The sequence below is a fragment of the Colius striatus genome, chromosome 1 (assembly GCF_028858725.1).
Source record: "Colius striatus isolate bColStr4 chromosome 1, bColStr4.1.hap1, whole genome shotgun sequence".
Lineage (NCBI taxonomy): Eukaryota > Metazoa > Chordata > Aves > Coliiformes > Coliidae > Colius > Colius striatus.
Window position 1 is genome coordinate 181,303,421 of NC_084759.1, and position 15,332 is coordinate 181,318,752.

General features: G+C 40.8%; 1 protein-coding gene across 4 annotated transcripts in view; it reads left to right on the forward strand.

The window, feature by feature from the left end:
* Positions 1 to 15,332, forward strand: part of ST7 (suppression of tumorigenicity 7) — a 147,521-nt gene that overhangs the window by 110,215 nt on the left and 21,974 nt on the right. For all 4 annotated transcript variants that reach the window (XM_062017730.1, XM_062017740.1, XM_062017722.1 and 1 more), the window contains 2 exons: positions 11,025 to 11,097; positions 12,633 to 12,735. In XM_062017730.1, coding sequence (XP_061873714.1) covers positions 11,025 to 11,097; positions 12,633 to 12,735 — 176 coding nt within the window. The remainder of the gene's footprint in view (positions 1 to 11,024; positions 11,098 to 12,632; positions 12,736 to 15,332) is intronic.

The window sequence follows — 15,332 nt, forward strand, 5'->3', positions numbered from 1 at the left end:
TGCAATGAGTGCATCAGGAATCCGAGAGGCATCACTTTCCTGTTGTGTTACTTAAACACAGTCCTCACTCAACCTCAGGAAAGTTTCATTCTGTGCAGTGGAGCATGACAAAGGAGTTTATGAAAGGAAAATTATGCAGTCATATAATTAAAAATGAGATGATAACTCGAATAAAATGGATGAATTAAGTGAAACCAGTGGCCTTAATGCTTCTTAACTCTTTCTGTAGGTCGATCTTGTAGCTTTTGAAATATTCTTAATTACCAGCTATTACAGCTTTTCTGGTGTTCTTTGACAGAGATTTCAAATTGTGTAACTTTTGAAGCTTTTCAAAAGACAGATGGACATCATTTGACATACTGTTGTATAAATAGCTACCAGGTTGTGAGCTCTGGAGGCTATATCCACAGTGCTTTGAATACATTTTGATTTTTTTGAAGGAATCAGCATCTTTTCCAGCTTGTTCTTAGATGATCTTCTGTCCCATTTGAATTGTCTTTTACTTCACTTTTTCATGACCAGTTTCAGATTTCTGTTGCTCCCAGTTACTGCCAGAGGCCATTCCCTGTTTAGACAGTACTGCTTATTCCCAGTTCCATTCTTTTGTCTCTCCTAGCCATCTCCTAATCTCTTCAGAGCCCTGATGGTCCTGATACATCTCCTCACCCACTTTCCAACTCTTGCCTTACCAGACATCTTTTCCGTCTACCCTTTCCCGTGTGGCCTTTGCCTCCTCTTCATTTGCCATTCTCTGCTGCGTTGTCTGGGTGCCAAAGAGCAGCACAGTGAGAGCTCACACAGAAGAGGCTTCTCACTTTCAGCCCTAGTACTTGGCCTTGTAACACCACATAGAACAGTGGCAAGGGGATCATGCATAAGTTTACTGGAGTATTGAGACGTGTACTTGATGAGCAAAGGATCTTTGGAGGGTAAAACCGAAAAAAAATGCAGTAGCTTCCACTGAATATGTGCTAACTGCTGTCTTCTAACAACTTCCAACCTTCGATAGTAAGATAAATTCTAAGGAGGCTACCAATAAACCACTGGACTGGCACCAACACAGTCATCCTGCCAAATTTCAGACCTCTGCAATAGACTGTGACAGAGGTGAAGTTATTTAATGAAAGATACATAATTAGGTGATTACAGGCAACAGTAGTAATAGTCACTGCTAACAGTCCAGTCTGGAATGCTTTCAACTCTTTCTGGAGTCAAATCATTCAAAGCAGAGATCAAAATGTCACCCAGGCTCTTGAGTACTGTCATCCAGAAGCAGTGACAACTTTGGGAGGGATCTTGGTTGTGCTTAGTCTGGTTGAAGAAATCTGCAGTCAAAATGGAAACGTCAGAATCTTTCTCGTAGCTCCTTGTATTTCAATATTTCCTGCGACACAAGTGTAGATCCCACGGACTTTATCTTGACATGTTAAGAAGCAAGTGACTAGAAATGCCCATTTTTATGCACCAGGTACCACAGGATGCGTTGATACCTTCTAGTCTTTAAGGTAGTTATGAGATAAAAGTCCTGGGAAATAGCAGAACTGTGACAGAACAGGGAATTAAGCCATACCCTCCCAAATTTCAGACTAAACTCCTGGGCCAGCTCTTCTTTTGCACGCTAAAGCCCTGATACCTAGTTCTAAACAATACCATGGTGGCACATTGTGTAATGGAAGTTGGTGAAAACTGAATGGGCATTTTGTTTTCTTAAAAGCATCTGATAGAGTCCAAACTGATGTCATAAATATAACAAATGAGGCTTTTTGAAGTAAAACTCTTCTTACTTTGAATCCATGCAGTTTCAACTCATGCTTTGTGATATAGAAACAAAACTGTGTGTATAGACTAGGTATGCACAAGCACTCAGCAAACACAGGCTTAACCAGTGTAACCCTTGCAGTTCATGAGTCTCAGAAGGCCCATCTCAGGGAGTCTCAGCTCATTTTAGAACTCATCAGCTTCATGTGTTGCAAGATTTATTGGAATATAAAACAATGAACTCATTTATGCTTTCCTATCTGTAGTTTCTGTTGGTCCCACTCCACTGACTTTTTTTGACTAAGACCAAAGCTGATTTATTGTATTTTGATAACATATGAACAAATTATTTCCTTGAGCTGTCTGCCCCCACCCTGGGCTAAAAAGTTGGATCACATTATGCAAAACCTCAGCCTCTGCAAGCAGACACACAGCTTTACCAAAAGCCATGTGTTAAATTGTGTTTATATTATGTACCTGGCAACAGAGCTGATGTCCATACTGATTATTCATGGAAAAAGGGCCTCATTAAGTGGGACAGCATGCACTGTTGCTGAGCTACATCATTATGGGTTCAGAGTTCAGTGTCTGTCAGTAGAGTGCAGATGACCTAAATACTGTTGGATTCTGAAAAGATTTTTTGGCTCTCATTTAACACATATCTGTGTTATTTACAGCAAAAATAGTTATTGCTGCTAAAGAGACTGTTCTTGATGGAATAAGCTTCTGGAATTCACAGTAAAGCTCCTCTTTCCTTGCTTTTTAAATGGTTTATTTTCCAGTGGAGTAGGTTTCTTCTTGTGATGCTTAGGGCAAATGATTTATTAACTTCCTTGTGCAGCCAGTTGCTTTGATTGTTGTTATCTGGTAACCTGGGTACTGTGTGAAAAATCAGACCTTTATGGCAATTGAAAGTCAGATTTAAAATAATGAATGCCTGTGTATTTAGTCATAGTGATGCAATGGTTCCTCCCTAAACCTGTCCTTGCTTTCATTTTTTAAAATGACAGTGTTTTGCAGTAAGACCAGTCTTCTGGCTTGCAGGAGCAACACCTTATACAGTGTTGGCTGTGTTAGGTTAGTGGTTGTACTTGATGATCTTAAAGGTCTTTTCCAACCAAAACGATTCTGTGATTGTGTATAGATTTCTCTTTCACTTACCCCTGGCAAAGGAGGAGAAAATCTATGTCACTATTGTAGACAGGGCCTCAAATTCAGAGTTCACTGGAGAAGATAATTTAGACCAAAGGATACATAGAAAGAAAATGTTTGTTAAATACAAAAGGTTTCATTCTACTCTAGGCTATGACACTATGACACTTCTTTATTTGGTAATGGCTTACTTTGAAGAATTCTACTTTTAATTAGTATCAAAACAAAATGCAGGCCATTGAAAAAAAACCAAACTTTGGAAACTAACTTCTTTGTCTTGGAATACTGTTAACTTAGTGAAACCCAAACAGTTAATGTGGAGAAATTAGTTCTCTACAGCATAGCCTATTCAGGCTACTCTCCTTTCTCCAGTCCTCTGTCCATTTTTCTCTTGTCCTTACAGACTGAGGAAATTACACTTGAAGGAATTCCTTTTGTAAAGAGTTGTAGATTGATTAACCAATTGCATAGACTCTTCAGTTATATTAGCTCTGGTCTCCAGGGGTTCTGTGTATAGGTATATATTTGAGATCACAACTCCACTCCATCAGCTTTCATTACTTGCCGTGAGTATGTTTGGTGGGTTTGAGGAGATATTCTACCTGGGAGAGCTGATTGGGTAGATTTTTTAAGTGCAAGAAAGGGCTTTCTTCTGAATTAAAGATGTAGCAAGTGGCAATGTGGAAGCAACCATTGCCTCATGCACACAATTTTATAATCTCTTTTTTCTTTGAAAGAGACTTCAAGAGAAAGTGCCTTCTAGTTAAGGTCATACCAAAGCCTAGTCTACCTTGTCTGAGAGATGCAAATCAGGTGAGAACTCCAGTTTGTGTAACAGCAGTATCAAGAGAATAGTTTGTCATTTTTTCCCCTGTTACATCTCTTTCAACTTCTAAGAACTCTTTTCCTTCCTCTATGTCAAAACCACTTGTCACTCCAGCTCAGTCTCTGCATCAGTTCTGTGTCTGTTCATACCATCTGGTCTCCTTTTTTTTCCATACCATTCTGTGGGATTTTGTTTCTCCTGCTTGTGTAAAAGCACAAAAAGTCTAAACTAATTATACTAATCTTGCTCTTTCTAATCTCCTATAGGAAGAGAAATTATTCCTTCCCTTCTGTATGCATTTAGGATTGAACTTGGTCAAATCAAAGGGGCCAACACCTGCCTGGTCACTGAGATATGCGTCTATGCAAGAGTTGCATATGAAGTGTTTACATCCAGCAGTGACCTTCAAAATCTTTCCATAACTGAACAGTTTAATTTTAGTTGTGGTCATGGCAAAATAAACACTTTATGTTTGTGCTCAAATGTTTTTTTCCATCCTATCAGGGGACCAAAATCCAGACCTTAACATACACAGTGGCTATGTGCTTGTGTTTGATTGGGGTGTTTCCCACCACTGAGGAAGAGTGTTAAAAGTACAGAAAATAGGAGCTGCTTTATTTTGCAAACACAAAGCAAGTGTTAGATCACTGTATTCATAGCTTTGCTCCCTCCAGCATGTTTTATACCATGTTTTGTGGAAAAACGCAGTGACTGTTCTCATGGGAGACAATACTACAGGATATTAGATCTTTTTGACAAAGTGTTTTTCCCCTGATACTCAGTTCATACTTTCCTTTATTGAATTCCATCCCATTTTAACCATTTATATCAGCTTAATTCGCTTTCTTACTTAATGTTTGTGTCTTTATAGATGACTGTGTCTCTTTTCTGTCATCACTGATCTACCCTGCACGTATTTATTTGCTAGAGTACTTTCAGTCTTTCTCATAAGTAATTCTTCCTACCACCTGTGCAAGAGCTGACAATCTAGTTTGCAGGTGCCAGAGAACCGTGGGAGTTTTGTGCTGACAGGGCAAGTGTTGGCCTATCACTTAAACTCTGGGGTCTACAGGCAGGCTGAGGGAGAGAAAATCAGAGCTGGGCTTCAGCCCCAAGCCATAGAACAATATATGTCCTGCATTGCACCATTTTTTTCTGTCTTCACATAACTTCTAATAGGTTTTTCTGTGCTTTCAGTTACATATCTGGAAATATGAGAATGATTCCAGCACCCTAATGTAATCTCTCTCCAGTGCTGCTTGAAGAAAAACTGGCAGTTTGACTGGAGGGATCTTATTGTGCTAATTGTGGCCCCAGATCCACAGTTTATTTCAGCAAGTATTTAAGCCCTATTAATGTCAGTGAGGTTATTCATCTACCTGAAGTTAAGCCCACAGAAGTCTGTATTATTGACTTGGGTATAACATACAATTTAGGGTCAAAATAGGGAATAATACCTGATCAGTGACATAAATTTTGCATTTATTAATGACTAAAGTAATTGCAATGTGCCTGTCTTCACATTTAGGGCTTTCGGATGGCTTGTATATGGAATGTTATACCAGTCCATATCCAGATTAAAAATTTCTTGGTTTAGTTTCGATTTTATAAGAATAATAGATCCTACAACCTGTTTAGAGTCATGGAATCATAGAACCATAGAATGGTAGGGGTTGGAAGGGACCTTTAGAGATCATCTAGTCCAACCCCCCAATATTCTGATTATCTTCTAGCAGAGAAGTAGTGATAATATGGTTGCAAGTCTATCCATAGCATCTTTCCATTAGTTTACTCTCACAAGCAACTACTTAAGACACAAATGACCAGTAACAGACTTTTCCTACCCTCCCATAGCTGATTTGGGCTAGTCAAAAGGAATCTCAGAAATTAAGTCTGGACTATTTTGTGTTCTGTTTAAAGATATAAGGAAGAGGGAGAGCCTTTTTAAAGCTGACACATCAGTGCTTATTAGTAAAAAATGTCGTGATGGTTTTGACAACAGAATAGTCACATCTTTCAACACATTGTGGGACCTCCACAAGTAATCACAGGAGGGTGGGAAACAGTATATGTGAAGATACTTTGCCAGATGGCTCACAGAGCTGGACACAGTCATTTATGGAAAACTTCACTTTGATTCCTGACAGAGAACATATCTCCTAGGGCTAGTTTAGACCCAGTTCACATGCTAAATCCAAGTTGTAACCAAACATAATTGTTCTATGCTTTTCTCTGAAATACAAGGGTCCAATTTTACACATGGAGCCTAAATTACATGAGGATTTTTAAGTATTTTAGTGATCAGACTAGAATATAGCAGAATCAAATACCTATGGTCTAACAAGGAGCAAACAAAAAGGCAAACACTTTTGAAGGGAAGTGGATGTGGACCCTCTGAGGTCTATCTCCACAGCAACATAAACATGAACATTTGTATGTATTTCTTCCACAGCCAAGGGACTGTAGGTATTATTGTCAAATATTTACTGCTTGCTCATTAGGAGTGTAGTACTGGAAGAGCCCTGCTGGGTGAGTCAGGTCCTCCTCGTTTGTGTTAACTACATGATATGTTTACTAAATGTATGTCAAGGGTATGGTGCAACACTTTTTTTCTAGTGTCCAGCAATAGGACAAGGGGTAACAGACAAAAGCTGGAACACAGAATCACAGACTGGTAGTGTTGGAAGGGACCTTTACAGATCATCTAGTCCAACCCCCCCTGCAGAAGCAGGTTCACCTAGATCAGGTCGCATAGCAACATGTCCAGGTAGATCTTGAAGACCTCCAGGGAAGGAGACTCTACAACCCCTCTGGGCAGCCTGTGCCAGGGCTCCCTCACCCTCACAGTGAAATAATTTTTTCTTATGTTTAAGTGGAACTTTTTGTGTTCCAGCTTCATCCCATTACCCCTTGTCCTGTTGCTAGCTACTATAGAAAAGAGGGATGTCCCAACACCCACCCTTGAGATATTTATAAATGTTAATAAGATCTCCCCTCAATCTCCTCTTCTCCAGACTAAACAGCCCTAGTTCCCACAGCCTTTCCTCTTATGAAAGATGTTCCATTCCCCTGATCATCTTGGTGGCCCTGCGCTGGACTCTCTCCAGCAGTTCTCTGTCCCTCTTGAGCTGAGGAGCACAGTACTCCAGGACAGAGTAGAGGGGGAGAAGAACCTCGCTTGACCTGCTGGCCACACTCTTCTTGATGCATCCCAGGATGTCATTGGCCTTCTTGGCCATGAGGGCACGTTGCTGGCTCATGTTTAGCTTATCAATCAGGACTTCCAGGTCTCTCTCTGCAGAGCTACTCTTCAGCAGTTCGACCCAGGCCTGTACTGATGCATGGGGTTGTTCCTTCCCAGATGCAGGACTCTGCACTTGTTGAACCTCATGAGATTCTTCTCTGCCCAACTCTCAAGCCGGTCGAGATCCCGCTGAATGGCAGCACAGCCTTCTGGGTAATCAGCCAGTCCTCCCAGTTTGGTATCACCAGTGAACTCGTTGAGGTACACTCTGTCCCCTCATCCAGGTTGTTGATGAAGATGTTGAACAAGACTGGCCCCAGAACCGACCTCTGTGGAACTCCACTGGCCCCAGCCCTCCAACTCAATTCTTTGCTGTTGATCACCACCCTCTGGGCTCTGTCCTTCAGCCAGCTCTCAATCCACCTCACTGTCCACTCATCCAAGCCACACTGCCTGGACTTTCTGATGAGGATGTTACGGGAGACAGTGTCAAAAGCCTTGCTGAAGTCAAGGTAGATGACATTCGCTGCTTTCTCCTCATCTAGCCAGCCAGTAACACAAAAAGCTCCACTTAAGGAAAATCTTATTTCCTGTAAGGGTGAGGGATCCCTTGCACAGGCTGCCCAGGGAGGTTGTAGAGTCTCCTTCTATGGAGATTTTCAAAAACCACCTAGACAGTGTTCTTGAGTGACCTGATCTATGTGGACCTGCCTTAGCAGGGGGATTGGACTAGATGATCTTTTGAGGTCCCTCCCAACTCCTACCATTGTGTGATTCTGTGATATTACCCCTTCCATAAACTGTGCAAACTCCATCTTAGAATTACTTGTTTTGTTTGCTCCACTATTCTACCTGGAAATCTCCCTCAAAAATGTACTTCTCAGAAACCTGCTTTTAATCTACAGCCTAAACTTAATTCTAAACTACTCATTCTTGTGCTAACATCATCCTCTACCTAAACAGCTCTTTTGTTTTCCTGATGTTCCTTGTGGGTATGCATAGGGAACACTTCTGTCTTCTCTCAGACTTTATTTCATTTGGATTACTACAAAACCAATTCAGTTTTTTTGTTTACTTTTGTTGTGGTGATCAGATTTGAACAAAATATTCCTTGAGAAATCCCATTTCTTCTGTAGGAGTGACTTCGGTGGTGTACCTGAGCTTTACCTTGGCTCACCACATTTCCCTTCACAGATGCCAGCAGTTCATTCAGCAGTTCATTCCCCAACTTGTACTGGTACATGGGGTTATTCTTTCCCAGGTGCAAGACTCTACACTTGCCCTTGTTGAATTTCAGTAGATTTCTCCCTGCCCAACTCCCCAGCCTGTCGAGGTCTTGTTGGATAGCAGCACAGCCTTCTGATGTGTCAGCCACTCCCCCCAGTTTAGTATCATCATCAAACTTGCTGACAGAGCCCTCTGTTCCCTCATCAAGGTCATTAATGAATATATTGAACAGTACCAGTCCCAGCACCAACTCCTGAGGGACTCCACTAGATAGAGGCCTCCAACTAGACCCTGCTCCATTGATCACAACTCTCTGCCTTCTTCCCTTCAACCAGTTAACAACCCCCCTCACCACCTGATCATCCAGCCCAAATTTCCTCACTTTTGCTGCCAGGATGCTGTGGGAGATGGTGTCAAATGCTGTACTGAAATCAAGGTAAACCACATCCACTGCACTGCCACCATCTATCCACCTGGTTACATCTTCATAAGAGGCTATCACGTTGGTCAAACGTGGCTTCCCTTTGGTAAAAAAACATGCTGACTGCTCCTAATGACCCTCTTGTCCTTTAAATGCCTGGAGACAGCAACCCAGGAAAAGTTGTTCCATCATCTTTCCAGGGATAGAGATGAGGCTGACCAGTCTGTATTTACCCAGATCCTCCTTCTTGCCCTTTTTGAAGACTGGACTGACATTTGGTTTCCTCCAGTCCTCAGACACCTCTCCTGCTCTCCACGACTTACTGAAGATAACGGAGAGTGGTTTAGCAATGAATTCCACCAGCTCCCTCAGCACCCGGGGGTGCATCCCATCAGGGAATGTTCTCTTGGTCCTTTTTTTTTATACTTGGAGTTTGCCTTTTCCCTAGAAAAATGTCTTTCCAGGGATTTCTAGGTACAGCTCTTGTTCTGTGTCATTCATGCAAAATTTTGTAAAGGTCAGATCCAGAGCCAGTGTTACTAGGTTTGAACCGATGCAGAAGTAAATATTTCCGTGAGGTAATGGTGATTTGACGTCTCAGAGGAATCCTTACAGGTAAGGGGAAAATAAGGTATTCTGTTGACCAGGTCAAAACCTTATGACAGGACACTGTTGGTTTTCTTGGGATTTTGATTTTTTCTTTTCCATTCCTCTACGTTTCACTCCATTGATGATATGATGAATAAGGTTTATACTGAGAGACTGACGAGTCATCCTGAGAAAGGTCATTTCTGTTTAGTGGAAATAACTTGTCACTCCTAATGTTGAGGAAAACCTGATACAAGCAGGGTTATGTAAGGTGCTTAGAAGTATTTTCTCCATATGTCATTGAAGGTGTGTTCACACCTGTGTCTGTAGCTAGCTTCTATTAGGGGAATAATTTACATGTCTATCACCCAAACCATTGTGCACTGTTGATTTTAATTACTTCAGTCACTACAGTTACATACTCCAGTGAATTTATAGTTGGAATATATTATAGAGGAGCCTACAATAAGATCTTTACATCTCGTACCTAACCACAAGTGCATGGAAAGACAATAGAAAGGATTTAGCAGGCAGCATTTTCAAAGTGCCTTAGTCATTCTGGCAATGTTTTCTGTCTAACAGAACAATGTTCTGCTTAACTATTAACAAGTGAAGGATGCTGACTGCTGAGATATGACTTGCTTGTTCTCTTTTAACTCCTTTTTGGAGCCCTGTTTTGCAAGGCACTGGGATTTGGTAAATCCCAAATTTCTCTTAACCCTGAAGTTACCAATCTCTATGGTAATTTTGTTTTTTCTAATCTACTTTAATGACAAACCGAGCAATAAATAATTTCTTAAAGCAATAGTCAGATTAACTGCTCTTCACTTTTACACTGGGCCTACTCCAGTGCCTTGTGTTTACTATGCTGTGTATTTGCTGTTTACTATGGGAAGCTATAATGAGGCAGTGTGAAGAAGGGTTTGCAAAATCCAGCTTTGAGAGATGGTTTTGGTTTGGTTTTGGGTTTTTTTCTTATTTAGCTGTAATCTTTAACTTGGAATATTGGAATGTTTAAAGCACTATGTAGTATGATGTCTGCTGGGTAGACAGTAACAGTGGGAGCAAACCACTCAGGTCTGTTGAGCAACATTTCTCTCTGCCTTTTGATTGTTTTGTGCCAATCTGCTGGTAGAGAACAGGTATAAATCAAGTTGAACGAACAGATTAAGTCAGATTTATGGCTCCTGTGTGTCTCTGGAACAGCATAAAATTACCAGAGACTAGTGAATATTTTGGACCGAGATTTCCTTAAGAGGCAAAACACCTGATTTTACTGTTGAGCTTTAACTACAATAAATCTAATGGTTGTTTACTTGCAAGTCAAATCTGTTTATGCTTAAATAGCTGTCTTGACTTGTGTAGCTGCCACAGATTCATATTAGACAAATGCTTCTGTGTCAAAACAAGAAGAGCGAATAAGGTAGCCCTCAGCTATTACTTAGAAGTTTTGTGAACTATGGAAAAACTCATGTTTTCCAGGTTACCTGTGCATTTATGTATGAGGTAATGAGTTTTTTCATTATGCCACCATTATGTCAGCCTTTGAATTAGTTCTCTAATGAACTCAACTGCTGCTTAATAGCGGTTCCAGAGATCATTAGCACAGGCTTTTAGAGCCTGTATGCTGGATAGAAACTTAAAAATCCATATGATGTGAGACTACAAGTCTCAAGACCAGAAAGTATTCTGAATTCATGTGGTAATTTTGCATATGCCATACACACTCCAGAGTATCAACCAAACACTTTTCTTTCTGCAGACTTTTACACTTTCAGGTGTTTAATTTTTTCCCTTTTTTTCAACAGATATAAGCTTACCAAAATCAGCAACAATATGTTACACAGCTGCATTGCTCAAAGCCAGAGCTGTCTCCGACAAGTAAGTGCCTAACAACCACTGTCCAGCAAAATTCCTGATTTAACTTGAGATTTCTCTTAGCTGAGCCCACACCCTAACGATCTGCTGGGTTAGCAGGAGAATTCAGTCCTGCAGCAAATTCACAAAATGACTTTATATTATAAAGTCATTGAACATTGCCCTTCAAATATTACAGAAGAAGAAAAGAAGAGAAATAGTATAAATTCAGTTCTTGTTTCAGTTCTGTGTATACTGTCTGGGTGAGCTTTGGCTTCCTAGATAGTATGGTGAAGATGCAACTAAAAGGTGTTGTGTGGCTGAATCTCTTCAACTTTGCATAAACCTGGCCGTGAAAAGGTAATAAGTAAATGTGGATGCACTGGAAGCAATGTCATTTTACAAGTGCTGTCAGAAGACTGCTCATCTACTTAAATAGTGGCAGGTGGATTTAGCATTACTTTGTCAGGGATTCTGAGAGGTAGATAACGTTCATATTTTTGGAGACACAAATATCCGCTCATTCCTGTTATGGTTTTCTTCTTGGGTCTCAACCTTCCAAGGTGCTGAGTACATCTTCTTGATGCCTGTGGACTTGAGAGCACTGACCTGCTCTGAAAGAGTGCTCAGCTCCTTGTGAGATGGAGCTCAGAAATCCCGATTCTGCTCTCAGATGCCTTCACACAAATCCCAGGCAGAGTTGTGTCTGTGCACCTGAGGGTCGAATGCCTCCCTAAAGTTGGAAAGCAAGTAGAGTGGAAAGCCATTTTCTTGACTGACATCCTGACAGTTTTTGCTTTTAAAGTGTATGTACACGTCAAGATCTAAGTAATTTTCTTTCATTCTTTTTGTCCTGTAGATCGCCAGTACCTACTGCAACATCTTTCCTCCCTACACAGCGACTCCAGCTTGGGAGGGCAGGGCTAAGGTTGTCACAGCTTTCCCTGTGGTGTCTGCCTGCCAAGTACAGCTCTGGAGTTAGCCGTGGGGTGTGAGGTGAGAAAGAGATTGCATGGTCTGGTTTTTCATTCACTGGGGCAGATGATTTGCCCACAATTTGGGCATGCTACCCTCAATGGTGCTGTGGCCAGTAGACCACCTGCTACTGCTGCTGCATCGTGCTTCCATCCCAACCTGACCCAGGGGCATTGGGTTGGGGACCTCCCTAAAACCTCCCCAAACCTGTTTTTAATACAAACACTCCAACAATAATTTGGCATTGGGGTTTGGTGGTTTTTTTGGTTTTCTTTTTTCTTCACCTTCAGCCTTCACTATGCCCCCTAGGAAGTTACCTAGAGCAAATTTAGATTAGTGACAGAGAAAGGACTGTTTGAACTGACTTTCTGCAATGATCAGATGCTAACGTGCTTTCCACTTCTGCTGGGATTTTCATTGGCCTTGACGTAATAGATCACTCAGAGTTTCCACTTGCTATGGAAGTTTGGAGAGCATAGGAAATTGACTCTGCTTGGTTACATGGGCCCATGTTCTAGATTCCTTTTCTGTTTTTTTCTTACTAGCATTTCTGACCTAATGTATTCGTCTCTTTGCTTTTGTAGATTTTCTCCAGAGGCTGCCTCAAGGCGAGGGCTGAGTACTGCAGAGATGAATGCAGTAGAAGCTATTCACAGAGCAGTGGAATTTAATCCACATGTGCCAAAAGTGAGTATGGAGAAAGCATTGTTGTAGCATTGCTGAGGACCTAAGTCCTGGTTTCTGTGTTAGATTAACGAGTGATGTTGTTGAAAGGAGAGCAGACAATGGGGAAGGAAAGAAGCTGATAGTGTGCACAGTTTTTTCATTTGGTATTTCACATTCAGAGTCTTCTACTCTGGATTGTGCAACCTGAAATTTTAGCTGAAGTGAGTCTTCTCTGTGAGCAACAGTGACATGGTGGATTGCCACCACCAAATGCTATGCTGTGGGACAGAACTATATAGGAAGATAGCCACTATCTTTCTAAATAGCCACTAGACACCTTCTAGTTCAAAATAGCATGCTTTATTTGTTTTGATGATTACATGTGAGAAAAGCAACTTGTGTTTGGAGGTCTTGGTATGCTTCGTGTAAGTTGCATTAGTAATTCCTTGTGCAGCACTCTGTCGTTAAGTTCTGAGAATGCAAAGCTCAGAGATGAAGAATTGCTGAGAACTACAAAGTAAGAAAAGTGATTTATGTTCTAATTCCCTAATCACCTCTCTAGATACGTATCTCAACAGTAAGAATCTTGCCCAGGGGCTACTAGAGGCTAATGTATTTTATTATTTCATCACCTGTTCCTCAATATTGTAGCCTGTAAGTTCATTGTAAAGGTAAACTAAAGGCAGATGCTTTTTGGCCCTTGGAGATCTGCCTCCAAACCTCACTCCACAAACCTTTGGTCCAGCATTGCTTTTTGAAAGTAAGCAGCCTCCACTAGAGAGCAGAAAACTGGTATATGTTAATGTAAGGAGCGTGTTCATTACATACAGCTGAATGCCAAGTCTAGTCAAGATAAATCCAAAACCTCTCCTATATGTACAGATGGATTGCAGAAAGTTACATCTCATTTATTGCAGGAAATAAGTATTTTCTCTGTGAGCTGTATCTGTTATGCCAATGACTAAATAGCATGGTGTAGCTATCTGAAAGTTAGGCTGTTTGTTTATAAATCATCCAGACTTCCTCTACAGGCAATGTAAAGAAGGAACTATTTTAGACTTCTCTAGACAGACTTTCCCTCTGAGGTGCCTGTTTCTACATTGACTATGAAAAGAGAAACTGTTATCTAGTAAAAGCCTGATTTTTAGACAATGAGATTCAGGTGAGATGAATCCCTTCATATTATTAGCTGGTCTTGCATTTTTATGCCAAGCAATAATATGAAAATATTAAATGAAGTTTGGTTCCAGGACTGCTTCTGTGGAACTCTCAGTACTTTCTTCCATCCCGATGGTTCTTGCACCAACACAGTCACTTACATTTCTCTTCTGCCTGATTGCCTGTTTAACTCTGTCTTCCAGCCCTGTTCTGGGTGAACCTTTCTGACTGTTTTAGATATCTTGCCAAGCAAAGATACCAGTTTAGCCTGTCACAGGCAATCTGTGGGAGCTTGTTCCATTTTCCTCATTTACCTCCATGATTTTGAAAATTCTTCCCATCAAAATATTTTGTAACTGTTTGCATACTAGTGACTCCAAATTAACACATGTTCTTTCCCTCCTCTTTAAGGTAGTGGCATTGCATTTACTTCTCTCATCACTGTGTCACTTGCTTCTGAGAGAGGATCTTCTTGCTTTAAGTCAGTTATGCCAGCCTGGCCGCTTCTGGGACTGGCTCATTCACTGTTCAGAGATAAAGGTTATTGGCTGCAGTGGCATCCACTGCTGTACATGCTCCTAACATCTGTCCTGCTATTGTCTCCACGCTCTGCACAGCCATGAAACTGAGTCTTCATTTACTACCTTTTTGCTTATTCTTTTTTCTGCTTATACTTAAGAGCTTGCTCTTCCTTGGTTTGGCTTTCGTTGCAAAATCTACCTTTGCAAAATGTAAGTTGTGGCAGTTGCTCCATAACCTCTACACTTCCAGAACTCTAAGGTCTTGTTTTTCTTGTATATCAGTACTTTCATTCATTGCTTGTGACCTTCTTCTCACTATCTAGTTTCTGCTTAGGTGGTTGGTCAATATAAGGCTGAATCTCCTTTCTCACAAGTATCCCCATGTGTGTAATGCAGATTGTGTGTTGCATTCAGTACTTCTGGTTTAAAGAAATTCCAGTCCTCTTCCTCGCTTACATTCCTGAGCTTTTCAGTCAGTTCACTTTGTTAATCAATTCCCTCAGTTTTCCAAAGTTTGTCGTTTGTAAATTGAGAAGAACCTTTGTGAAACACACAAATAATCAGGATATCAAGGCAGTAACGGGAGAAGACTCTAGGACTTTTCTAGTTCGCATTTTAACATTAAAATGATGTAGTCTACTATGCAGCACTGGAGATTTCACACTCATTCTTTCTGCTACTAGCTAAGGGATATTAAGGTGGCAAAAGGGTATTTTTACTTATAATTTCATGCACAGTACAGATACTGCACTTCAATTTCCACTCAGTTATGATTGAAGTCATATCCAATTTGTTCTTAATGAAAGGGAGATACGTTTTAGCAAGCGGCATCACCAAAAGTCTAACAGTTCCACAAAACTAATACACCTTCAAAGCTTCTTTGAGATTTAAACACTAATGAGCCTCTTGTTCAGACTTAGGAAGAAATAAATCAGAAAG